We start from the raw sequence: 24,032 nt of genomic DNA, 5'->3' as shown, positions 1-24,032 counted from the left end.
ATATAACGTAATACTTATAATGGTCGTGAGAATGAACTGGACTAGTCCACAAATCCGAGTAAATTAATTCTAGGGGTGCAGTGGTTCGAAATGACGAGGTTTGAAATGGTAATTTCGTACTTTGCTAATTTTGCAAGAATCACAAGATGAGAAATTAGATAACGAAAATGGTAAACTTTTATTAATTTGTCTCATTACATCAAATGTTGGATGGTCCAATTTATGATGCCATGAGATATGAGATGAGCCTTTCTTTGTAAAATATGCGGTTGGTGACGATGGGTGTAACGCCCCGTAAAATTCGTACCGTTAATATATTCCGAAAATAATTAATTAATCAAGTAAAATTTGACAATAATGTATTTAAAGTAAAAATAATTCAAAGAAATATAATTTTATTATATTTTGAAGAAAAGTATTTATTTTAATAGTTTTGAAATGTTTAAAAATAGTTTAAACCGTGTAAAATCTTTTATTTTGAATTAAGGGTGTATCGGGGGGAAAATGACAATTCGTTTGAACGTTGGGTAAACGAAATTGGAAATGGGTCGTATGAATACTCAATTTTATTGTAATCTCGTGTTTAAAAACTTTGGACTTGACGGAGTTTGCTTTTGACTTACGGATTTAATTTTTATCAAGGCAAATCAAACCCGACTCGTAAATCCCGACTAAAAATCCCGACTCCCTCCTTTCCCTTTCTCCCTTTCCCGCGTGACAGCCCCCCCCCCCCCCCTCCCCTTTATTCTTTTTTTTTCTGATTTTGTTGTTGTTCATCCTCTAAAAACACCCAAAACACCATTTCTCATAATTCAAGCTCAAAATCGACATAAATCCTTCGTTTCTTGTCCGTTTTTCGCGAAATTTACCTTTCCGGAATCCCCTCGCCACGATCTACGACTTAGTATGTTCTAATTTCAATTTTCATTAAGTTATTTTAAGACCAATTTTCGGAAATTCGGTATTTTTGATTAATTATTGTGTTTTAATTGTTTATTTAGGTGAAGGATTGGAAGACGAGTTTGGGGACTCGTATATTGTAGAGGATAGCGGTTAGTTGTGGTTAGGGTTTCGGTTTTGAGGACTAATTGCTCATTTTCTAGCTTAAGGTAACATATTTCGAGTTACTCGACGAAAGATCGTCACATGTTTTTGATTTTTGTATGTTTGGTGAATTTTTGTTTGGGTAGTAATTTTCACATGTTAAACTTAGTTGCATGCAAGCTTAATTGGTGTCTTTTGGTAGTTTAAATTATCAAAATTGAATTGGGGACGATTAATTAATTTTCGATCGGTCTTATAATGTATAAAAATGAAAAAAAAAGAGAAGAAATGGTGCGGCGAATGGCCGGCGGCAGCAGCCGGCAGGCCCACGGCAGCCCGGCCGGTCTTGGGGTTGGCCCGGGTCGGTCCGTTGCTTGTTTCGCGGTTTTCCATGCTTTGTCCGTCATTTTAAGTTCATCATGGAAATAATTAGAATGAGTATACATGGTTAAATTTGTTAAGAGAATCATAAAAGTAGCTAAAAGTTATGCTAAGGGTAGAAAAATTATGTTATATTGACAATTATCACATGTTAGGATAATTTACAAAAGGAAATTTGTAATTAATAGGCTCAAAATGAATTTTATAGCTATAATTGAAATGTTTTGTTGATTGTGCCGAAAAACCGAGCCTTAGTCCCTTTGATCGATGCGATGTCGATTAATTGAGTGATTGGTCACCAAACCCGACCCGCACTGCCGCAGGGTCAGTGGGGTTGCGGGTAAAAATTCGGTTGAATGAATTAGATAATCGGCCTTTTTCTTGTTTTAGGCCATTTATTATATCTCTATTTCACATGTGTAATTAGTTGAATTTAAATAGTTTCTTATTTAGTTAGTTGAATTTAAATAGCTTCTTATTTTGTAGTAATGGCCCTAGTTTTCTCTAAAGCCTTTTATATTGTTATAGTTGCTAGGATTGGAAATTAGTATTGAATTCTTATTGAGGAACTGTTGGGATTGTATGCTGTAAATAGACATTTATATAGCTTTCACATGATAGAATGTTAGAATTTATGTTGGTAAGTAGGACTTTTTGCCCTCTTAAGGTTAAGTGGGTGTCTTACTTGACTTATGTGGTGAGTTTTGGGTGGTGTGGGCTAAAATATTCAAGCTGGGACTAGCTGTGACTAGGTCCTAGGTGAGTATTTCGGCCTTCATCATAGATAGGTCTTTATAGTCTCTGACGAGTATATGTTCACTGCTTGATAGCCTTTGTGTTCCTGACTAGTGGATGTTTATCCAAGTTGGGGCATGACCTTAGGTACTAATTTTGATAGTATGGGGTCAGCTTAAGTACTAGCCGACCCTTCGGTGGTGTCCTTAGGGTACTCACTTCACTTTGTTTTAAAAAAAGTTGTGAGTCTTGGGTGCGGTGGTGTGTATCCGCATGTCTAGGTCTGCGCAGATTTTAGGCTAGGGTTGTGTTGTCTCTTGGCCATGTTTTCTTAATAGTAACCGCTGAGCCAAGATACCGGTTCGATTACCTTCCCTACCTCGTGGTATAGACTTGAGTTACAAAGTGACTATTGACGGGACTAAGAACTTATGCCTGTCTTTGTTATATTGCCCTTTCTTGTATGGTGATTTTATGAATCGTAATAGGTGAGATGTAAGCGGTTCGATTGATAAAGTTTGGATTACTATTTGTTATCTGATTCACATGATAGTTTAGTTTGGTCAGTTTAGGGGTCATTTGTTAGAATACATGAAAAGTAAATGGTTTATCAAATTGTTTACATGTTACATTACATGTTACATAAATTTTGACGATTCGTGGCTGGGAGGACTCGAAGTTACTCCCCACTGAATTGTGGCTTTCGTGTTTGTATAAAATGCGATTGACAGGTTCTTGATGCTTTGTTGGGGGTCACAGACGGCTAGTGAGCAAGGAACCTTGGACCTAGCTTTGGCTATTCTATTAGTAAACCTTTTATACTTTTGGTTTGTATATAATTTGAAGGGACATATGTCTCCCTTTCTATTTTGGTTTGTATCCTTATATTTCCGCGTCTTTAGTTATATATGTAAGTTAGTTTATCAGTTGTTGCAGGGTTGTCGACACTCTTCTTGAGTTGGAATTGGTTGTGAATGGTTTAGTTAGAAATTTTTTGAAATTGCAGGTTTTTGGACTAGTTGAACCATTTACGTATATAATTAAGGCTAGATTTAAGGGTGTCACAGTTGGTATCAGAGCCTATTGCTCCCGATGCACGTTTGTGCACCCCACTTAGAATCTCTTGACCTTTAAATAATAAACTTGAGAGAAGGGTAGGATGGGTAGATTTAGGATTTTATGTGGTAGTCTGTTTGTGATTGCTAATTGTTAGGTACTAATGGATTTTCTCTTTGGTAAGATGGCTCTCCAATAGATGTAGATAATGCAATCTTACCTTAATTTTCCAATCTCGTTGTTTTTTCGTCTTTCAAATTCCTCTTCTCTCGCCTTGGTAACTACCTTTCAATTCTTTCTCCCGATTCATCTTGGGTTCGTTTTCTTCTTATAATAAAGTCCATGTGGACACCTTCCTTTTATTCCGCAGGATAGTTCCCTTGTTCAAGAGAACCCGGTTTTGAGGGAATATGTTAGGAAGAAGTAACATAAGCGATTGGGGAGACTCTTGGGAGTGATGTTGTTATTGGAGATATGAGTGTCTGGCGTTTCCTTGGTGTCTAATCTCCCTTCTTCATTGATCATGAGCGTTACCGCTCATATCTCTCTTCCTTACATCATCATACTCCTCTCGTAAGTTTGATGTTGGTAACCTATGAAACTCTATCTTTGACATCCTTGTAATTATGACTTCAATTCTTACCCCATAAAATTCATCATAGCTCTTTTGATCAGATAAGCTTGAATCCTTTTAGCATACCTGCTCCTATGATGTCTAAGTTACTTTTCACTTCGGGGAATTTCTAAATATTTCAAGCTACCAGTTTCGATTCATTCTTGAAAGTTTATGTCACTTCTGCAAACCTAACCTATTTTTAAGGATTTAAAAATGAAATTTTGATTTATTTCCGTAAGGTATTCCTTTTTCTTATTTTTTTCCCGAGTTACTAAGCCTTATTTAATCATAATTAGTAAAGATATTGTTCTTATTATAGAGTTTTAAACTAAAAGTTTGAAAATGCTTTTATGATTTTCAATGGTTTTAACATTAGTGAATGTTGAGTCTCGTTGTTGGTGACGTCCCAATAATGGGTTTTCTCATTTATTGGTGTAGAAATATTTTTATATCTTGATATGAATATGGATGTTCTTGTCTGATCAACAAGAGTATCACCGTTTCATTGAAAAGATACCTATATTTTGTTATAACTATAATTTCTCCTTCTAAGTTTCGAGGACGAAACTTTTTAAAAGGAGGGGTGATTGTAACGCCCCGTAAAATTCGGACCGTTAATATATTCCGAAAATAATTAATTAATCAAGTAAAATTTGACAATAATGTATTTAAAGTAAAAATAATTCAAAGAAATATAATTTTATTATATTTTGAAGAAAAGTATTTATTTTAATAGTTTTGAAATGTTTAAAAATAGTTTAAACCGTGTAAAATCTTTTATTTTGAATTAAGGGTGTATCGGGGGGAAAATGACAATTCGTTTGAACGTTGGGTAAACGAAATTGGAAATGGGTCGTATGAATACTCAATTTTATTGTAATCTCGTGTTTAAAAACTTTGGACTTGACGGAGTTTGCGTTTGACTTACGGATTTAATTTTTATCAAGGCAAATCAAACCCGACTCGTAAATCCCGACTAAAAATCCCGACTCCCTCCTTTCCCTTTCTCCCTTTCCCGCGTGACAGCCCCCCCCCCCTTCCCCTTTATTCTTTTTTTTTTTTTCTGATTTTGTTGTTGTTCATCCTCTAAAAACACCCAAAACACCATTTCTCATAATTCAAGCTCAAAATCGACATAAATCCTTCGTTTCTTGTCCGTTTTTCGCGAAATTTACCTTTCCGGAATCCCCTCGCCACGATCTACGACTTAGTATGTTCTAATTTCAATTTTCATTAAGTTATTTTAAGACCAATTTTCGGAAATTCGGTATTTTTGATTAATTATTGTGTTTTAATTGTTTATTTAGGTGAAGGATTGGAAGACGAGTTTGGGGACTCGTATATTGTAGAGGATAGCGGTTAGTTGTGGTTAGGGTTTCGGTTTTGAGGACTAATTGCTCATTTTCTAGCTTAAGGTAACATATTTCGAGTTACTCGACGAAAGATCGTCACATGTTTTTGATTTTTGTATGTTTGGTGAATTTTTGTTTGGGTAGTAATTTTCACATGTTAAACTTAGTTGCATGCAAGCTTAATTGGTGTCTTTTGGTAGTTTAAATTATCAAAATTGAATTGGGGACGATTAATTAATTTTCGACGGTCTTATAATGTATAAAAATGAAAAAAAGAGAAGAAATGGTGCGGCGCAAGCAATGGCCAAGAAGAAATGAAGCATGCCTCGGCAGCCCGGCCGGTCTTTGGGGTTGGCCCGGTCGGTCCGTTGCTTGTTTCGCGGTTTTCCATGCTTTGTCCGTCATTTTAAGTTCATCATGGAAATAATTAGAATGAGTATACATGGTTAAATTTGTTAAGAGAATCATAAAAGTAGCTAAAAGTTATGCTAAGGGTAGAAAAATTATGTTATATTGACAATTATCACATGTTAGGATAATTTACAAAAGGAAATTTGTAATTAATAGGCTCAAAATGAATTTTATAGCTATAATTGAAATGTTTTGTTGATTGTGCCGAAAACTGAGCCTTAGTCCCTTTGACTGATGTGATGTCAGTTAATTGAGTGATTGGTCGACCGCAATTTGACCCGCACTGCCGCAGGGGGGGGTTGCGGGTAAAAATTCGGTTGAATGAATTAGATAATCGGCCTTTTTCTTGTTTTAGGCCATTTATTATATCTCTATTTCACATGTGTAATTAGTTGAATTTAAATAGTTTCTTATTTAGTTAGTTGAATTTAAATAGCTTCTTATTTTGTAGTAATGGCCCTAGTTTTCTCTAAAGCCTTTTATATTGTTATAGTTGCTAGGATTGGAAATTAGTATTGAATTCTTATTGAGAAACTGTTGGGATTGTATGCTGTAAATAGACATTTATATAGCTTTCACATGATAGAATGTTAGAATTTATGTTGGTAAGTAGGACTTTTTGCCCTCTTAAGGTTAAGTGGGTGTCTTACTTGACTTATGTGGTGAGTTTTGGGTGGTGTGGGCTAAAATATTCAAGCTGGGACTAGCTGTGACTAGGTCCTAGGTGAGTATTTCGGCCTTCATCATAGATAGGTCTTTATAGTCTCTGACGAGTATATGTTCACTGCTTGATAGCCTTTGTGTTCCTGACTAGTGGATGTTTATCCAAGTTGGGGCATGACCTCAGGTACTAATTTTGATAGTATGGGGTCGACTTAAGTACTAGCCGACCCTTCGGTGGTGTCCTTAGGGTACTCACTTCACTTTGTTTTAAAAAAAGTTGTGAGTCTTGGGTGCGGTGGTGTGTATCCGCATGTCTAGGTCTCGTGATTTTAGGCTAGGGTTGTGTTGTCTCTTGGCCATGTTTTCTTAATAGTAACCGCTGAGCCAAGATACCGGTTCGATTACCTTCCCTACCTCGTGGTATAGACTTGAGTTACAAAGTGACTATTGACGGGACTAAGAACTTATGCCTGTCTTTGTTATATTGCCCTTTCTTGTATGGTGATTTTATGAACTGTAATAGGTGAGATGTAAGCCGGTTACAGTTGATAAAGTTTGGATTACTATTTGTTATCTGATTCACATGATAGTTTAGTTTGGTCAGTTTAGGGGTCATTTGTTAGAATACATGAAAAGTAAATGGTTTATCAAATTGTTTACATGTTACATTACATGTTACATAAATTTTGACGATTCGTGGGTCGAGGACTCGAAGTTACTCCCCACTGAATTGTGGCTTTCGTGTTTGTATAAAATGCGATTGACAGGTTGTTGATGCTTTGTTGGGGGTCACAGACGGCTAGTGAGCAAGGAACCTTGGACCTAGCTTTGGCTATTCTATTAATAAACCTTTTATACTTTTGGTTTGTATATAATTTGAAGGGACATATGTCTCCCTTTCTATTTTGGTTTGTATCCTTATATTTCCGCGTCTTTAGTTATATATGTAAGTTAGTTTATCAGTTGTTGCAGGGTTGTCGACACTCTTCTTGAGTTGGAATTGGTTGTGAATGGTTTAGTTAGAAAATTTTTGAAATTGCAGGTTTTTGGACTAGTTGAACCATTTACGTATATAATTAAGGCTAGATTTAAGGGTGTCACAATGGGCTCAACTCGTAAATGCCATCTTTAGCTCGGCCCTGGAGTATCGTCGATCCCGTCAATTTGTCCTTAATAACAAAAGAATTAGATGAGAAAACGACACACGCATTATTATCGTGACATAATTGGGAAATAGATAAAATTTTTCGAGAATTTTTCGGAACTTGTAAAACGTTATTGAATTTAAGAAACGATAATTGAATGTTACCTATATTAGCGATGTCGAGACCCGAGCCATCTCCAATAATAAGGTCATCTGGACCGAAATATGGGGAGTGAAAGGTAAGGGTATCGAGGTTATGTGTGACGTGGTTTGAGGCCCCGCAGTCAAGAAGGTAGTTGGAATTTGGGGTGGGATTGGTGTTGGTAGAGGTGGTGGCATGGGCTTGGGGTGGCTGGTGTTGGCGAGTTGGTGGTGCGGGAAAGACGATGGTGGGGAAAAGGTTGCGAAAGAAAGGGCAATCAGCGATAACATGTCCTACTTGGCGGCACCACTGGCAGCGGCCCTTAAAGGGACGTGGGTTCGGGTTTGGGGTGTAGGGAGAGGACTGTTGGGGTGTGGCAGAGGGGTTGTAGGCAGACGTAGGGTTGGGGTGATATCGGTGGTTGGAGTTGGGGTGGTTCGAATGGTTTTGACGGTGGTTGCCATAGTAGTTTTGGCGATAAGCAGCGTTGGCAGTAGGATTGAAGATGTCGTTGTCAGGTTTTTGCTGTTTGATTAAGAGTTCGTGTTGAAGCAATTTTTCATGGAGGGCTTCAAACGTAATGGGGTTGTCACGGGCACGGACCGTGTCTATAACGGGTTTGAAGACTTTGTAATCAAGGCCTCGAAGGACCTTGGATATGATGTCTTCGGGGTCAATAATTTTGCCCATTAGGGCAAGTTGGTCGACACAGGCTTTGAAGGTGTTCATGTAATCGGTTATCGATTGATCGGAGGTTTTGACAATCGAATCAAGACGGTCTTTTAGTTGTAAAATATGAGCACGAGAGGGGTTTGCATAGGTTTGTGCAAGAATATCCCAAACTTCTTTTGAGGTTTTTGCTCGGATGATAATGGCTTGAACGGTAGATGATAGAGTTCCCATGAGGGCACCCAAGATCAACCCGTCTTGTTTAAGCATGTAAAGTATGAAGGGTTGGTTTTTTCGGTTTTGTCATCACCCACAATGGTTGGTGATGGTGCCGGGTTGGATCCATCGACGAATCCGAGTAAACTAAAACCAAAGAAAATATTAGTCAGTTGAAAATACCAGGATGTGTAATTCATCGGAGTGAGTTTTACGCAATGATTCAGATTCAATGAAGTGAGAGGAGCAGTGGCGTCGTGGGGGGTTTGGGACAGACATGTCTTGATTGTTTGTCATGGTGGAGGAGGCGGGTTTGGTGGTGATGAAAGGCCGGCGTTTGAAAGTAGGTCGACGGGGTTTGAGGAGGTTTTTTGCGGATCGTTGGCTCGTGGATACCATATAAGACTAGGGTTAAATGTGTTTTGTATTCACTGAATGAATGATACAGGCAAGACTATGAGGTACATATATACTAATTCTAGAAGCTTATTTGGGGAAGGAAAATGGAGCCTATACAAAAGATTTATGTACTAAAAGATTTCACAATCTTATCTTTGCTATATTTACGTAAGATACAATATTATGGTTAATATCTTAAGTAAATACCTAATATTCCCTTGGGTGCCATATGTATGAATAACCCCTTGTCCCTGGGATCTTGTAATCTGGTATAAGCACAAGACATATCGTTTACTTGTTTGCTACTCCTCCTACACTCCAACCCTAAATAATCCATTAATTGTATCGCGTAACGTGTAAGGTCGTACAACCTAATTCTAGAATTTATGTTTTGAAATATAATTATTTGGCTGAAATTTATTTGATTGTTATCGGCTTTGAGGTGATTTTGAGGTTAATTAATTTCCTTTTTTTTTCTTTCAAGTTTATTGTTGTATATGATGTTTATTGCTCGCCGTCTCTTTTAGAAAAAACTAGTTTTAAACCCGTGCAAAATTGCACGGGTATGTATTGCAAGAATGAATTTTTTATAATGTATATTTGTTTTTGCATTTCTATTGTACCTATCTAAATGGTATAAATAAACGATGTACATAATTAATGTTTAAATTTGTTAAAAAACATGTCTTCACATGCAGTGCTTTATAAGGAAGCAACGTAATCTAATATTGTCAATAAAAAATGCATACATACAAAACTTTACAATCGGATAAAAGAAAAATACATCTAATAATCAACTTTAACAAATGCAAGTTATTCTAAAAATTGAAAAATTTCATGATACACTACATTAGTAGTCGTAGTAGAAGTACGCATATCTGAGTCACAAATTAAAATTTTCAAGCCTTCTTTTCGGGTGACCCTGGAGAGTGCGACATAAAGCTGGCCATGACTAAACACTGGTCTTGGAAGATAGATGCTTGACTGAGATAAAGACTGCCTTGACTCTTGTTTATCGTCATTGCAAAACAAACAAACGCGATGGGGAATTGTCTTCTCTCAAAACGTCACGGGAAATCTCATCGGTTTCGATGGAGTAAGTGTTAGTCGAGCAATATGCACTCTATCACCTAACACGGGTTTCAACCCGACCTTACCCCAAACGGGTTTCAACCCGACCTTACCCCAAACGGGTTCCAACCCGGCCGTACTACAAACGGGTTCCAACTCGGCCCAACCACAAACGGGTTCCAACCCGGCCCTACCACAAACGGGTTCCAACCCGGCCCAACCACAAACGGGTTCCAACCCGGCCCAACCACAAACGGGTTCCAACCCGGACCCACCCACAAACGGGTTCCAACCCGGACTGACCCAATTACGACTTAACCTGGACTGACCCAATTACGACTTAACCTGGACTGACCCAATTACAACTTAACCTGGACTGACCCAATTACGACTTAACCTGGACTGACCCAATTACGACTTAACCTGGACTGACCCAATTACAACTTAACCTGGACTGACCCAATTACAACTTTACCTGGACTGACCTAACCCAACCCAACCTGAACTGACCTAACCCAACCCAACTCAACCTGGACTGACCTAACCCAACAAACCCAACCAATCCTAGACTGACCTAACCCAACCCAACCCAACCAATCCTGGACTGACCTAACCCAACATAACTCAACCTAGACTGACCTAACCCAACCCAACCTAGACTGACCTAACCCAACCTAGCCCAACCTAGACTGACCTAACCCAACCCAACCCAACCCAACCCAACCTAGACTGACCTAACCCAACCCAACCCAACCTAGACCAACCTAACCCAATCCAACCCAACCTAGCCCAACCTAGCCCAACCTAGACCAACCTAGCCCAACCTAGCCCAACCTAACCCAACCTAGACTAATCTATCCCAACCAAACCAACCCAACCCAACTGTTTTCTTTCACACACTGGTTTCAATAAGTTACATTTCTGAACTCATATTGATTTCACAGTTGTCAGAATTGTTGTATAATATAGAAATCATACTAACTGTTCTACACTTGTTTGCAGAAGATTTATTGCAGATCATTTATCGACATGTGAAAAGTTAAGTGCTTACTGATTCTCTTTTGTAATTTACATTTCAATTTCGTTTTTCCCGTTTTGGGATGATAATTTGTTAACATTTCTTATGTTATCAATCATTGTTTCTTTAAAAAAAGCTTCCTTTTAAGTTATTAACAAATACTAATGAAAAAATGTTACTAAAATGCAGGGACATTCGACAATAACATTCGAAGCATGCAAATTGTTCGTGAAAGATAGAAAAAGTTAAGTAAGCAATAACCAATGTAACAGTTTTTAATATATAGAAATAAATTAAGAAACTTACTGTTTTCATTGTAAAGTCCTTGCTGCCGTCTCCTTTTTTTTTGGCTTGTACTTGAATTCCCCTTTTCCATGTTCAACCCTCCTTTGTTTTGATGCTTGTCAATATGATGGAAAATATGTGCAAAATTTGACAGTTTTTTATTTGCTTTTCTTTGTAATTGATCTTAAAAAACTGGTCATCTAAAATTTGTTATATTGATTTGCTTCAATTTTCTCTCCTGTATGCATGAATACCTTGTTTAGTTGACTCAAGTCTTGCCCACTAACTTACCAAACTAATTTGTTTATTTGACTCAACTACTGCCCACTAATTTTGAAACTGCTAGTAATGCAAGATGGATAGTTTAACATAACTGTTTAAACCGTCATTTGTGCTGAAAATTATCGACTTTGATTTTTTTGACGTTTTTGACTAAAAATTTCGTGACTATGCTACATTAACAATTTAAGAACTTGATATAAACTTATGAGAAGTATCGTATACTGGAAATTTATACAGTGGCCTATCTTGAATTTCCCGACGTTTTTTCTTAGTCATTTTGAGAAGTATCTTAAAATTCTCAAAACTTGTTATAAATGTTGCAATTCTATACATCTTTTTTTTTCCATGTTATTCAATAAATGTCAATTACTCCTCCAGCATATTTGATTTACTTTTTGGTTTGATATCGAATGTAATCTACTACTGTTGGCTGCATAAAACGTGTTGCTTTGGAAATTTAGTAGTTGTTAATGACTAATGGCTTGTATAGTAAATTTGAAATGAAAAGTAAAGAATTAAATGTACTATTGTTGAGAAAAGTTAATTAGTTCATTGATAAATTGAAATACAATAGCTGAAAAGTTGAACATATATAAGTTTTGATGATGTTGCTAGCTTAACCAATATGATGCATCTTTGTCATCTAGTTCCTTCTTTAAAATTGCATCCAATCTTTCCTGTCCTTTAGGCTCCATATCTGAAAGTTGTTGCATCACTTTGTCCTTCAGCTTCTTTCATTCTCTGCATAGTAAACTTGCTACACATCTAACTTAAATATGATAACCTAAATTGTTCTATTACAACCTGAAATAAACTTGGTCCAAAGCAGTAAAGAAAACAACAAAGTCCAAAAACAGAAATACAAACATGGTCCCGAAAATTCTTAATTGCTGAAATGTGATTTTAGAACTCCATAGGCTGCTTGCCCATCTTAATTTCCTTCAATTTTGTTGCAGATGATTTGTCGGATGCTTCAGCCGTTTCCACGACTCCTTTCTGTGGTGTGATCTCTTGGGAATTCAGCACAGGTTCTGACTCAACTAACTCTCTCAATTGCTCCTAAAAAAAATCTATTACTAAAAATGTCATTAGTATCAAAAAAATATGTTCAAGTTAAAATTCAATTCACCATCATTGAATCAGATCTTGTTGTGTCCCTTGTCGAAGTTGAAATTGTTTGTTCCTAAAGAAGTGGACGATATTTATTAGTAATTGAAGCAAAAATCAAAGTCATTACGTGTATAGGGTAGTCAATAATTGATGTTATACCTTTCTTGCATTATTCATGTCATCCCACTTAGCAATTGATCTTGGATCATCACACAAACCGATCACCCCAAATGACTTTGATTTTTGCTGAATGTTGTATAAATCAGTCACTCTTATTTTTGCCACAAATGTTCACAAGTAGAGGCCTGAAATCTGGGGGAGGGACAACACTGTACATCTGAAACAATATTTAAAACTTAATCAGTAATATTATACGTTGGTTAGATATTATTGCAAATTTTATGTAAATGAGTTTTAGTTTACCTCATCCTCGTCAAGGATGGCTTGTGCTGTTTTCCCAAGTAAATCAACCATTACATCATCCCAAATAATGAACTCAACCGAGTCTGGATCTTCATATGTCACAAAAAACTTAACTTGAAACCTTGGTATTGCTGATGTCACCCCCACACCCTTCATTGTGCAATTATTGTTAAATTTTTCCTTGTCACAATACCACAACCCATCTTCTCCTGGCTTCACTTTTGATCTGCATTCTTTGCAAGAGTAGTAGTACCAAGTACTACCAGATGTATCTAACTCAATGATCTGGGCCATTGTGACATATGGCCCTCCTTTGGTTAAATTTGTTATCTCTGATAGTGTTTTGATGTTTGCACTTGCGAGGATTGGAGGATGGTACCCAGCTGTTTCTGGAGCCCCAAAGACGGGTGCATCATCATCTGGAAAACTGGTAAGAAAAGTGGCGTAATTAATTTAAGCTGAAATTTTACTTTTTAAAAAAAAATTAAACTCAAACTGTTTCTCGACTCTATTTGGACTGTATATTTCAAAAAAAATTTTAACGGTTATGTACTGCTTCATTTTGTGGACGATTTCTGGAGTTTTCATGTGCGTTTTCTGGTCAATAACAATTACTGCACCTACTATTTCACTAATGACAATAATATCACATAAAACGGATTTAGATGCCATACCTATTGTTGAACACTTTCACCTCGTTCATTTCTGGATTAACCAAAATCTTTGTAGCACCCAATGTTGATGTTATGCTAACTTCCCCTGCATAGTAAAAAATTATGAGACCATTATTTTCCAACTGTTTTTTCTTAAATTTTGTATGTAATCAACGTGTTTGTGATGCTGAAAATGGTATTAAAATGACCAGAATTTAGACCTTCAAAAACAGAACGTTTTACGAATAGCATAACCAACGTCGGCTTTGGTTTGTTAATGAACTCTTGCTCGATTTCTGAAATTTGCTGAACATAGTCCCCAAACAATGAGTAGCACAAGTTTTGGTTCCTGAAATAACCGTTTGTAATGAGTAATTTGTAATAGTTTAAAGTTTGGCATTTTGTTTGTAGAATATAGTCAACTTACAGATTATTGCCCAAAACAATAGTCCTCCTTCTCTTGCCATTGCTCTCTCTTATTGGATAAATGTGCTCCAACCTTCCAATTACGTCTGACAGAATTTTTCACTTGTTAGTTAACATTTAAGGTGCACACATGAAAAATTATTTGTAGGCCATTGTTGCTTACCAATATAAAGTCTATTTGGCATTGCTCCAAACACGACCTCATTGAACGTGTAGAAAGCATGGGTAGAAAGAGGAATATCTACATTTGGAATGGGTACTACCCTAGTGCTGTACTCGAACCAAATCTTGCACGGGTGAATTGTTGCCATGTCAAGTCCCACACGGTATGATGATACACTGAACCTTCTGATTTTGTATGTGCTCCCTTCATTAAGGTGCTCTAAGAAAAGGCGAGTCAGCCTCTGGTTGATTGATGCCTGAATTGTGTCTCCCTGCATTCATTCATAATTGTTAATACCTTGTGACAATAATTTGAAAAATGACACAGGAAAAGGGGAATAGGGAGACTTACATTTTCATCAATTAGGATGAGTTCTACACCTTTCACTTCCTTGGGATTTGTCTCAGACTTTCTGTACCACAATCTCATAACCCGAACAGTTAGTTGTTCCGTCCTTGCTGTTTCTTTGGTGATGCTCGAAATTGGAATACTCTGGATGTGTGCCATAATCTCAAGTTTTTGATTGAATTTGCAATATTGAGTTTGTGACATTCTCAAGGTTTGCAATCCTATATATAGTAAAATATAACCTCCTGTAAACACTTAACTCCCCCACTACTTCCATTACCCATGAATCCCATTTCTTTGAAACTGCTGTACATACTGCCAGTCCATATTTAACTGCATATATGCCCTAATTTCAGAAAATGCTGATTATTTTAATTTAATGCAGTTTCGGATTTGAAGGGTGGACGGTCCAAGTGTATTTATTATGATGATAATAACGATGCCTAACATTCGTACTTGTAGAAGTAGAAATTACTCGGTAGTCTATCATTGCCATCTTCTGAATTCGGAGTGCGAGGCTGATAGTTAAATTGCCAGAAGTTTTGCTCCAAGTACATAATCCTCGGTGATGAACGGCTTTCTATACAGATCTGAGAGGATTACTTTTTTAAAAAACAACATATTTTTAAGTGTGTCGACTTTTCGTATCGTGATTAAATTTTTTTACTGTTTGCGGAAGTCTATATTAACTTAATTTAATATAATTTTTAATTTAATTTTTTTGTCGTGATTATTAAAAAGAATTTAATATAATTTTTAAATCACTTGTAATTTAAATGAAAATTTATTTGTTTATTTTGTGGAGTAAAAAAAAATTAAAAATAGCGTTTACTGTTTGCTGAAGTCTATATTCACTCGGTTTGCTATCAGTCACCCACCAATGTCGGTGTGCGTGGCTGGTACTTCAGATGCCGAGTTTTATATTACTATATTTGTCGTAATTATTGATATTTTAAAAAAAAAAAATTATCGTCCGCTGTATTTTTTAAAAATCATGTTTTCATTATATTTACTGCGCAAGGTATAAAATTATTCAGAACAAAAACACTTGATATTCATTTTGTAATTCATTATCGATGTATTTTCGATTCGTATATAATTGTAATTTTTCCCTTAAATTATGTAATTTAATTGTGTAATTTTGGTTTACTAATTATGTAATTCAATTACGATAACTCGCTTTTGTAATTAATTTTGCGTAAATGTAATTCGTTTTCTTAACACGGAATGTATACAATTCTATCATAAAATTAATTTGAAGAAGTATTCCGTAAGATGACTTTTTATATTCGGTTGCAAGACGGATTTAAGCGCATGCTTTGAATAACGGATATCTCAGAAATTAAATACGTTGCACACACATGGGTCCCACCATGATCTCGATTTTCTCAAAAAAAAAAAAAAGATGTATTTATGACGTGGCGCGCTCTCTGTTGAGTATTGTCTTTTGCTTTTATAAAGATAAGATTATGTAAAACGACACAGTTATATGATGCGGTTACAAGTTTTTGTGTTATACTAGGTAGTATTCCGTGCTTCGCACGACCTGTTTTTATACGTTGTTTATTTAAATTAACGTAATTTATTTTCGCAGTACGTTTTTTACTCATTACAGTCCTTTTTGCGTAATATTTTCCATTTACTGTCCTTGTACTACTAACAGACCAAAAACTTAATTCTCTCATATTCCAATAGCGGAACCTTATAAATCGATCAAATTACTGTAAGTTTTATAGTCTAAAATTAACATGTTCTAGTCTCATAATGAACATGTATAAACTGAATGCGGAAGCGATAAAAGAGATCGATTACTTACCTCCAGCCATTGCTTGAAATAATTGATCCGTCTTAATGAATAACCCAATTTCTTAACCCCCAAATCTGACTTGGCTTCCAAACCCTCAGCCTCACAATTTAGATGCTGTATTTTCTTAATGAGGTAGGATTGGTGAACCTTAATCAGAATAAATATGTTACCCTTATATAGACTCTTGCCATCAAAGAGTCAACTGAACAATTTCCTAAATTGTGAATGGTAAGTTATGGGAGATAATAGTGGAAACAGAATCCTAGGTAAATTTCACCATACAATGGACCAACTTAATTTCCATAAAATAACTTAATTAAATATTAATGTAATACTTATTTATTTTATGGAATCTCCCACTTGGTCCATTTAACAAGAGACACAACATATGGATCATGGCGACGAATTCTCTTAGAGCAAGAATTAATCTTCCATGTATCACAATATATCAAGTCACTCACACCACACACATTTAACTTAATGAGTAAACCCCATGTTTACTCGAGGTTCAAACAAAATGATATTTCTCAACATTACTTTATAAATATGCGCATATATATCCAAAAGAGAAAATATCCAACTTAATAAAAGTTTCTTACAAAAACTTAATGAATGTACTACATGATGGAACCAAGTCCCATTCTCACTACATGATCCTTGAAAGTCTTAATTGGCATGCCTTTAGTCAAGGTATTTGCAATCGTCAACTCTGTGCTAATGTGTTCAATGATCACTTTCTTTTCCTGAACACGCTCCTTTATGGCTAGATACTTTATGTCGATGTGTTTACTTCGACTTCCACTTTTATTATTCTTAGCCATAAACACAACAGCTGAATTATCACAATACATTCTTAGCGGCCTACAAATAGAGTCAATAACTCTAAGCCCAGATATGAAACTTTTCAACCAAACACCATGTGAGGTAGCCTCAAAACAAGATACGAACTCAGCCTCCATAGTAGAAGTAGCCGTCAAGGTTTGCTTAACACTCCTCCATGACACAGCTCCATCATCTAACATAAACACATATCCTGATGTAGATTTACGTGAATCTATGCAGACTGCGTAGTCAGAGTTGGAGTAACCTACTACTTCAAGATTCTCAGTTCGTCTAAACATAAGCATGTAATCTTTAGTACCTTGAAGGTATCTCAACACTTTCTTTGCAGCTTTCCAGTGATCAAAACCTGGGTTACTCTGATATCTTCCTAACACTCCAACCACATATGCAATGTCGGGTCTAGTACAGACCTAAGCATACATAATGCTACCAACAGCTGAAGCATATAGAATATTCTTCATTTGTTCTCTTTCAATGTCATTCCTGGGGCACTGGTCCAAGCAGAACCGGTCACCTTTCACAATTGGTACTACACTTGGTGAACAATCTTTCATTCTGAATCTTTCAAGTACTTTATTGATATAGGCCTCTTGAGACAACCCCAAAATGCCTCGAGATCTATCTATATGGATCTTAATGCCAATGACATAAGATGCCTCACCCATATCCTTCATATCAAAATTACTTTAAAGGAATTGTTTCACCTCATGTAGCAACCCTTTATCATTGGTTGCTAGCAAAATATCATCCACATACAATACTAGAAAACAAACTTTACTCTCACTGACCTTAAGATATATACATTGATCCATTATATTTTCTTCGAAACCAAATGAAGAAATAACTTCATGGAATTTCTTATACCATTGGCGGGAAGCATGTTTTAAACCGTATATGGATTTATTTAGCTTACAAACCAAATGCTCACCATTTTTAGAGAAGAATCCTTCAGGTTGTTTCATATAAACCTCTTCCTCTAAATCACCATTGAGAAATGCTGTTTTCACATCCATCTGATGTAACTCGTAATCAAAATGAGCTACTAACGCCATGACAATTTGAAAAGAATCTTTCTTTGATACAGGAGAAAAAGTCTCTGTGTAGTCAATTCCTTCCCTTTGAGTGAATCCTTTAGCAACGAGTCTTGCCTATGTCTCTCGATGTTGCCAAGTGAATATCTTTTAGTCTTATAGGCCCACTTGCACCCAATAGGTTTTGCACCATCGGGCAATACAACGAGATCCCAAACTCCATTAGATGCCATAGAATTCATCTCATCTTTCAAAGCATTCATCCATAAGTTTAAATCTGTAGAACTTACGGCTTGTGAAAACGACATAGGATCATTATCAGCTCCAATATTATAATCCAATTCTTGTAAATATACTTCATAGTCATCAGGAATAGCCGATCTCCTTTCACGAATAGATCTTCTTAATGGAACTTGTTCATCCTCATGGTGAACCTCTTCCTCATTATGATCTACCATATTTTGATCGGCATTTTGTGGAATTTCTATCACTGGTTGTGTAACACTCAATTGAACTTGAGGAGTGTGAATGACAACCAATTTGTCACTTGAATCAGAGGGTGAAACTTTATGATGATCCCTCTCCAGGACAATGTCCTGAATTAGGTCACTCCCACTGATCAAGTCATTCTCAAGAAATTTAGCATTTCTTGATTCCATAATCCTTGTACTATGAGATGGACAATAAAACCTATAACCCTTAGACTTTTCGGCATATCCAATGAAATACCCACTAATAGTCTTTGGATCAAGTTTCTTTTCTTGTGGATTATATACTCTCACCTCCGACGGGCATCCCCAAACGCGTATATGTCTCAAACTCGGTTTCCATCCTTTAAATAACTCAAAAGGTGTCTTAGACACAGCCTTGGAAGGAACCCAATTTAATATATACGCAACCGTCTTAAGAGCATCAACCCACAAAAATGAAGGAAGTTTAACATTATTTCTCATACAACGCACCATCTCAATTAATGTCCTATTTCTTCTTTCTGCTACACCATTCTGATCTGGAGAACTAGGCATAGTGTATTGGGCAACAATCCCATGCTTTTGAAGAAATTTAGCAAATGGACTAGGTGCTTGTCCGTTCTCAGTGTATCTACCATAGTATTCACCACCTCTATCAGATCTCACAATCTTAATGCGCTTACCGCATATGTTCTCTACTTCAGCCTTAAACAATTTAAAGGCATCAAAAGCTTCATCCTTAAAACGAAGTAAGTAAAGATACATATAACGCGAGTAATCATCAATAAAGGTGATAAAATATTTTGGATCATTAGCATTCATGTCCGGACAACAAATATCGGTATGTATGATTTCTAATAGGCTAGAACTTCTCTTTCCACCTTTCTTAGACATGTTAGTTTGCTTACCCTTAATGCAACTAACACAAGTATCAAAATCAGTAAAGTCTAAAGTATCAAGTACTCCATCCTTTACTAATCTTTTTACCCTCTCAATGGAGATATGTCCGAATCCCCGATGCCACAAAATAGAGGAATTCTCATTCATAATACAACGTTTTAAACCAGCATTGACATGCATAGAATTATGAGTAATATTATTTCGCAGTTCAAGACGATATAAATTATCAGACAAAATACCATAACCAATAATTTCAGAATTTCTGAGAATACTGAATCCAGAGTCTGAAAAATTAAAGGTAAAACCCAAAGGTACAAGTCTTGATACTGAAATCAAATTTCTAGAGAAATTCGGAACATAAAATGTCTTTTCCAAATGCAAAATAAAACCACTACTTAATATTAAACTGCATGTCCCAATGGCCTTCACATGTGAACTAATCTGGTTTCCTGAATAGATTGAAAGTTCACTGCCCACTGGTTTCCTTAGGTTTGTCATACCCTGCAATGTATTCGAAACATGGATTGTAGTTCCAGAATCAATCCACCATGTATTATGATTAACATTAACCATATTAGATTCATAACAAACAAACGCATGAAAATTACCTTTCTTCTTTAGTCAAGCCTTAAACTTAATGCAGTGTATCTTCATGTGTCCCTTTTTTTTACAGAAGAAACACGTAGATTCCTTCTTAATGGCTGGCTCAGCTGAAATCTTTCCCTTTCCCTTATCTTTAGTGTGATCCTTTTGCCTCTTTGAAGAAGAAGCAACAGTAAGGTTCACCTTTTCACCTTCCTCCATTAACAATCTGCCCTCCTCTTGAACACACATGGCCATAAGTTCATTAATTGACCATTTATCCTTATGTGTGTTGTAAGAGATCTTAAAAGGAGCATATTTTGGAGGAAAAGTGCATAAAATGAAGTGCACAAGGAAAGTGTCAGACATGGTAACTTCCAAGATCTTAAGTTGAGCTGCAATATCCCTCATGCGCATGATATAATCACGCACACCTTTAGTCTCGGTGAGCCTCAAAGATGAAAACTGCATTATTAAAGTACTAGCAAGAGCTTTATCAGAAGTTGCAAACTGCTCATCGATGGCCTTAATTAGATCTTTAACTTTAGTATGCTGATCGACAGAACCACGAATACTAGCACACATTCTGGTCTTTATGAACATAATGGAGAGACGATTAGATTTCTCCCACTTTTCATAAAGATCAATTGCTTCTTTAGTGCTTTCTTTAGTTACTTTAGGTGGTTCGTCTTTCCGAATAGCATAATCAATATCTAACCATCCTAATCTGCAGAGTAGCATTCTCTCTTTCCGGACCTTATAGTTATCACCATTCAATTCGGAATGTCAAATTTGACATCGTAGAACTCCTGTAAAATTACCGCAAATTTAATAAATAACATGCCTATTACCAAAGTTGAGACTTTAAACTTAATCATGCTTTACCAATGTAAATCATGCTCAAATATGAATCTAGAGACATAAAACTTGCCTGTGGGCTAAAGCTCTACTCAATTAGATACATATAAATTTTTAACTTTATGACAATACTATCAAATCATATACATCTCTTAACTCCTGTGGGTAGATTAAGAAACAAGATTCAATATATCATCCTAATTAGTCATACAAATACATACAACAAGATTCCTGTGGGTAAGTCTCATTATATTACATACGACTAATCACAAATAATGTCTTGTTCCATATGTGATTCCAAAATAAAATTTCAATTAATTAGAGATGCTGTGGCTATTCTCAAACTAATAAATTTTGAATCACTTGACATTAAACTTTAAACTTTAATCTATATACTCAACTTAATGTATATAGAAAAAATATATGACTAGAAATGTCAATAGGCCGAACTCCATACGGACACGCATAGAAAATAACTCCGTATATGACAAATACCGAATCCAAAATCAGATTTCGTACCATACAACAAACATCAGTGCAAACTTAAGATACAACTGCTGAACGATGAGAATGAATTTTCAACAGCGGATAACAATTCGATATCTCAAATCAAAATTTGTAACACGAAATCAACGAGGAGAGACAGGGTCCATCCACGCACAAGGTTAAAAACATGTAATAGCCAAGCACACATGGTTGATTTTGACATAACGAAGGTAATTACTTTTATTTATGAACAATGAACAAGTTGGCAACTCATCCATTAATTACGGAGTACATGCGAGGAAAACTTAGTGAACATTATGTACAAACAAGGCATATGAGATTAATTAGATTAATCAAATATCAATACATAAGGTTTCTTAATACGCATAAAGCAAAGTCTCGCATGTGAAAATCATAAATATTGCAAATTCATAGAATACGGAATATTCTACGCTAACAATCAATATTTTAATTAAGCAAGGCGGAGGCGATTACTCGCTCTGATACCAACTGTAAGTTTTATAGTTTAAAATTAACATGTTCTAGTCTCATAATGAACATGTATAAACTGAATGCGGAAGCGATAAAAGAGATCGATTACTTACCTCACTACTACAAAAATAGACCTAATGCAACATTTCGTGTGCAACACTTACGGTTTGTGTTGCAATTTTCAGTTAATTAAGCAACGCTTAATTTATAAATGTTGCTTTTACTTACATAGGGCAACACTTTAATATAAGTGTTGCAATGTATTACTCGAAGTGCAACGTTTTTATACAAATGTTGCATTTTGTCGCAACACTTGTGCAACACTTATATCACATAAGTTATAAACCCTTTATAAAAATTTCATTTTTTTGTTCAAATTACTCAAAACATTTTATTGAAAATTTTGTTTGTGCGCCACTTTTTATTTTTTGGAATCTCCCATCAATAATCAATATTATTATTCAATCTTTCAATTCCTTCCATCACGCGTCATTCAATTCATTTATTTGATACAGTAACAAAAACTCTTCGATATTCTTCGTCCTTTCTCATTCGACACTTCCACCGTCTCTTTGCTTCTCCTTTCTCATTCGATCTTCTTCGTTTCTCTTTCATGCATTCAATCCACTGTATCTTAATCATTCAATCTCAAGTTTGATTCACCCAGAAAAGGCGAAGGCATATTGGGAACGAAGCAACCATCGTTCGCGACTTTTCTTATTAGGTTTGTACCCTAATTTTGTTTATTATTTCAATTGCAATTTTTTTTATCTTTGAGTTTGAGTTGTTGGTTTATTGATTTAGTTGCAATCAAACCTTGCAAAACCGTCATTATCTTGGCCGTTCGCCAAGCCGCACGCCGATCACCACTGCTGCTCTGTCTCACCACCACCGCAAATTCTTTTCTTAATTATAGTTTTAGTGTTGAATTTGGGGAAGTTCATTAATTAGGGTTTTGATGTTTCTTAGTAAGTTTGCCGAGAAGTTGATCTTGTGGAGGCCAGTAAGTTTGCCGATAATCCCGATTGGAGGTATTTGAATAAGGTTGTTACTTTGCTTTCTTAAATTCTGGTTTAAGTTCATAAAGAATGACTTGTTTTGTATTACTTTCTATTAGTTTTCGTCTTCTCTATTACTTTTCCTCTGCATATTTTCTTCACACTTATTTCCCCTATCTTTACATCTCCTGCTAGCTCTAAGCTTTTTATGTATGTTGCCTTCACATATTTCTCTCCCTCTTGCTTCCTTTACGTTTTTTCCCATTTTTTTTACGTTTAGATGGGATCGAAGGATGGTGTATGTTAGCCATCCCCGTATCATTTTGGATCTAAGGCTTTGCTTTCAAGTTGTTATATAGCTGCATACTTTGCTGTTATCTATTGCTTTTTTAGATTTTCGTGGAATTGTACACTGGCAAGGTTGTTATGTATGGTATGTATATCCTTAATCTGGTTGCATTGGTTTAATTGTTTCTCAGTTTATAATATGTTTCTTATCTTATTTTGCTGTGTAGACGATCGGGTGACAAAGGACATACAATTAATTGATTCAATTGCAGAGAGGCAAGCACAGATCTTTTCTAAAGAGTGTAAATTGTTTCATGCTGATGTGCAGATTCAATCCATCTATCCCCCAAAGATAATCTCATCTGGCCATTGCTTATGTGCAGCAGTATTAATTCCTATATACCCTTTTTATATAGCTACTTTGCTTGATGCTATTGGTTCTCTGAATATATTAGGTGCTGAGATCGGCACCTGAAATATAGTGCTTGGAGGCTAATTTGTGTAATATATAACTTGCACTAGTTTGTGTGATTCTAATATTTTTTATGTAGAACTTGGACACTAATTTGTGGGATTCATGTGCTGCTTGTGCGCTAAAGTTATAGGATTGATGCCTATGATTGATTAGGTACCTAAAACATAATTAAAGAAAATATGTGGAATAACCTTT

General features: G+C 35.9%; 2 protein-coding genes and 2 long non-coding RNA genes across 4 annotated transcripts; 2 read left to right on the top strand and 2 right to left on the bottom strand.

Annotated features, from left to right (window-relative positions):
- Positions 1–4,929: 4,929 nt before the first annotated feature.
- On the top strand, positions 4,930–7,107 carry LOC141631262 (uncharacterized). The gene is made up of 3 exons (XR_012537609.1): positions 4,930–5,042; positions 5,140–5,247; positions 7,026–7,107. It is a non-coding gene; the product is annotated as an uncharacterized LOC141631262 (long non-coding RNA).
- Positions 7,108–12,387: 5,280 nt separating this feature from the next.
- LOC141641674 (replication protein A 70 kDa DNA-binding subunit D-like) lies at positions 12,388–14,766 on the bottom strand. Its single transcript, XM_074450329.1, has 9 exons — positions 14,611–14,766; positions 14,260–14,530; positions 14,098–14,182; positions 13,892–14,019; positions 13,692–13,776; positions 13,018–13,444; positions 12,890–12,931; positions 12,754–12,840; positions 12,388–12,543 (listed from the first exon to the last, which is right to left on the bottom strand). The coding sequence occupies exons 1-9, from the start codon at positions 14,764–14,766 to the stop codon at positions 12,388–12,390; spliced, it is 1,437 nt and encodes a 478-aa protein (XP_074306430.1).
- Positions 14,767–20,279: 5,513 nt separating this feature from the next.
- On the bottom strand, positions 20,280–20,981 carry LOC141641673 (uncharacterized). The gene has a single exon (XM_074450328.1). It carries the CDS (start codon positions 20,979–20,981, stop codon positions 20,280–20,282), a length of 702 nt encoding a protein of 233 aa, XP_074306429.1.
- A 1,524-nt stretch (positions 20,982–22,505) lies between these two features.
- LOC141631257 (uncharacterized) lies at positions 22,506–23,700 on the top strand. The gene is made up of 3 exons (XR_012537608.1): positions 22,506–22,800; positions 23,046–23,120; positions 23,590–23,700. It is a non-coding gene; the product is annotated as an uncharacterized LOC141631257 (long non-coding RNA).
- Positions 23,701–24,032: the final 332 nt, after the last annotated feature.

The sequence above is a fragment of the Silene latifolia genome, chromosome 2 (assembly GCF_048544455.1).
Source record: "Silene latifolia isolate original U9 population chromosome 2, ASM4854445v1, whole genome shotgun sequence".
Taxonomy (NCBI): domain Eukaryota; kingdom Viridiplantae; phylum Streptophyta; class Magnoliopsida; order Caryophyllales; family Caryophyllaceae; genus Silene; species Silene latifolia.
The sequence above is the reverse complement of the archived record's forward strand: the minus strand, read 5'-3'. Positions and strand labels throughout refer to the sequence as shown.

Excerpts from the sequence above, each read along its gene's own strand:
- LOC141641674 (XM_074450329.1), bottom strand. The coding sequence starts at position 14,766 with ATGGCACACATCCAGAGTATTCCAATTTCGAGCATCACCAAAGAAACA. Across the intron at positions 13,777-13,891 it reads AAAACGTTCTGTTTTTGAAG|GGGAAGTTAGCATAACATCA; the intron begins GTCTAAATTCTG and ends TTTACTATGCAG. Across the intron at positions 13,445-13,691 it reads GTGAAAGTGTTCAACAATAG|TTTTCCAGATGATGATGCAC; the intron begins GTATGGCATCTA and ends TTTTCTTACCAG.
- LOC141641673 (XM_074450328.1), bottom strand. The coding sequence starts at position 20,981 with ATGCTACTCTGCAGATTAGGATGGTTAGATATTGATTATGCTATTCGG.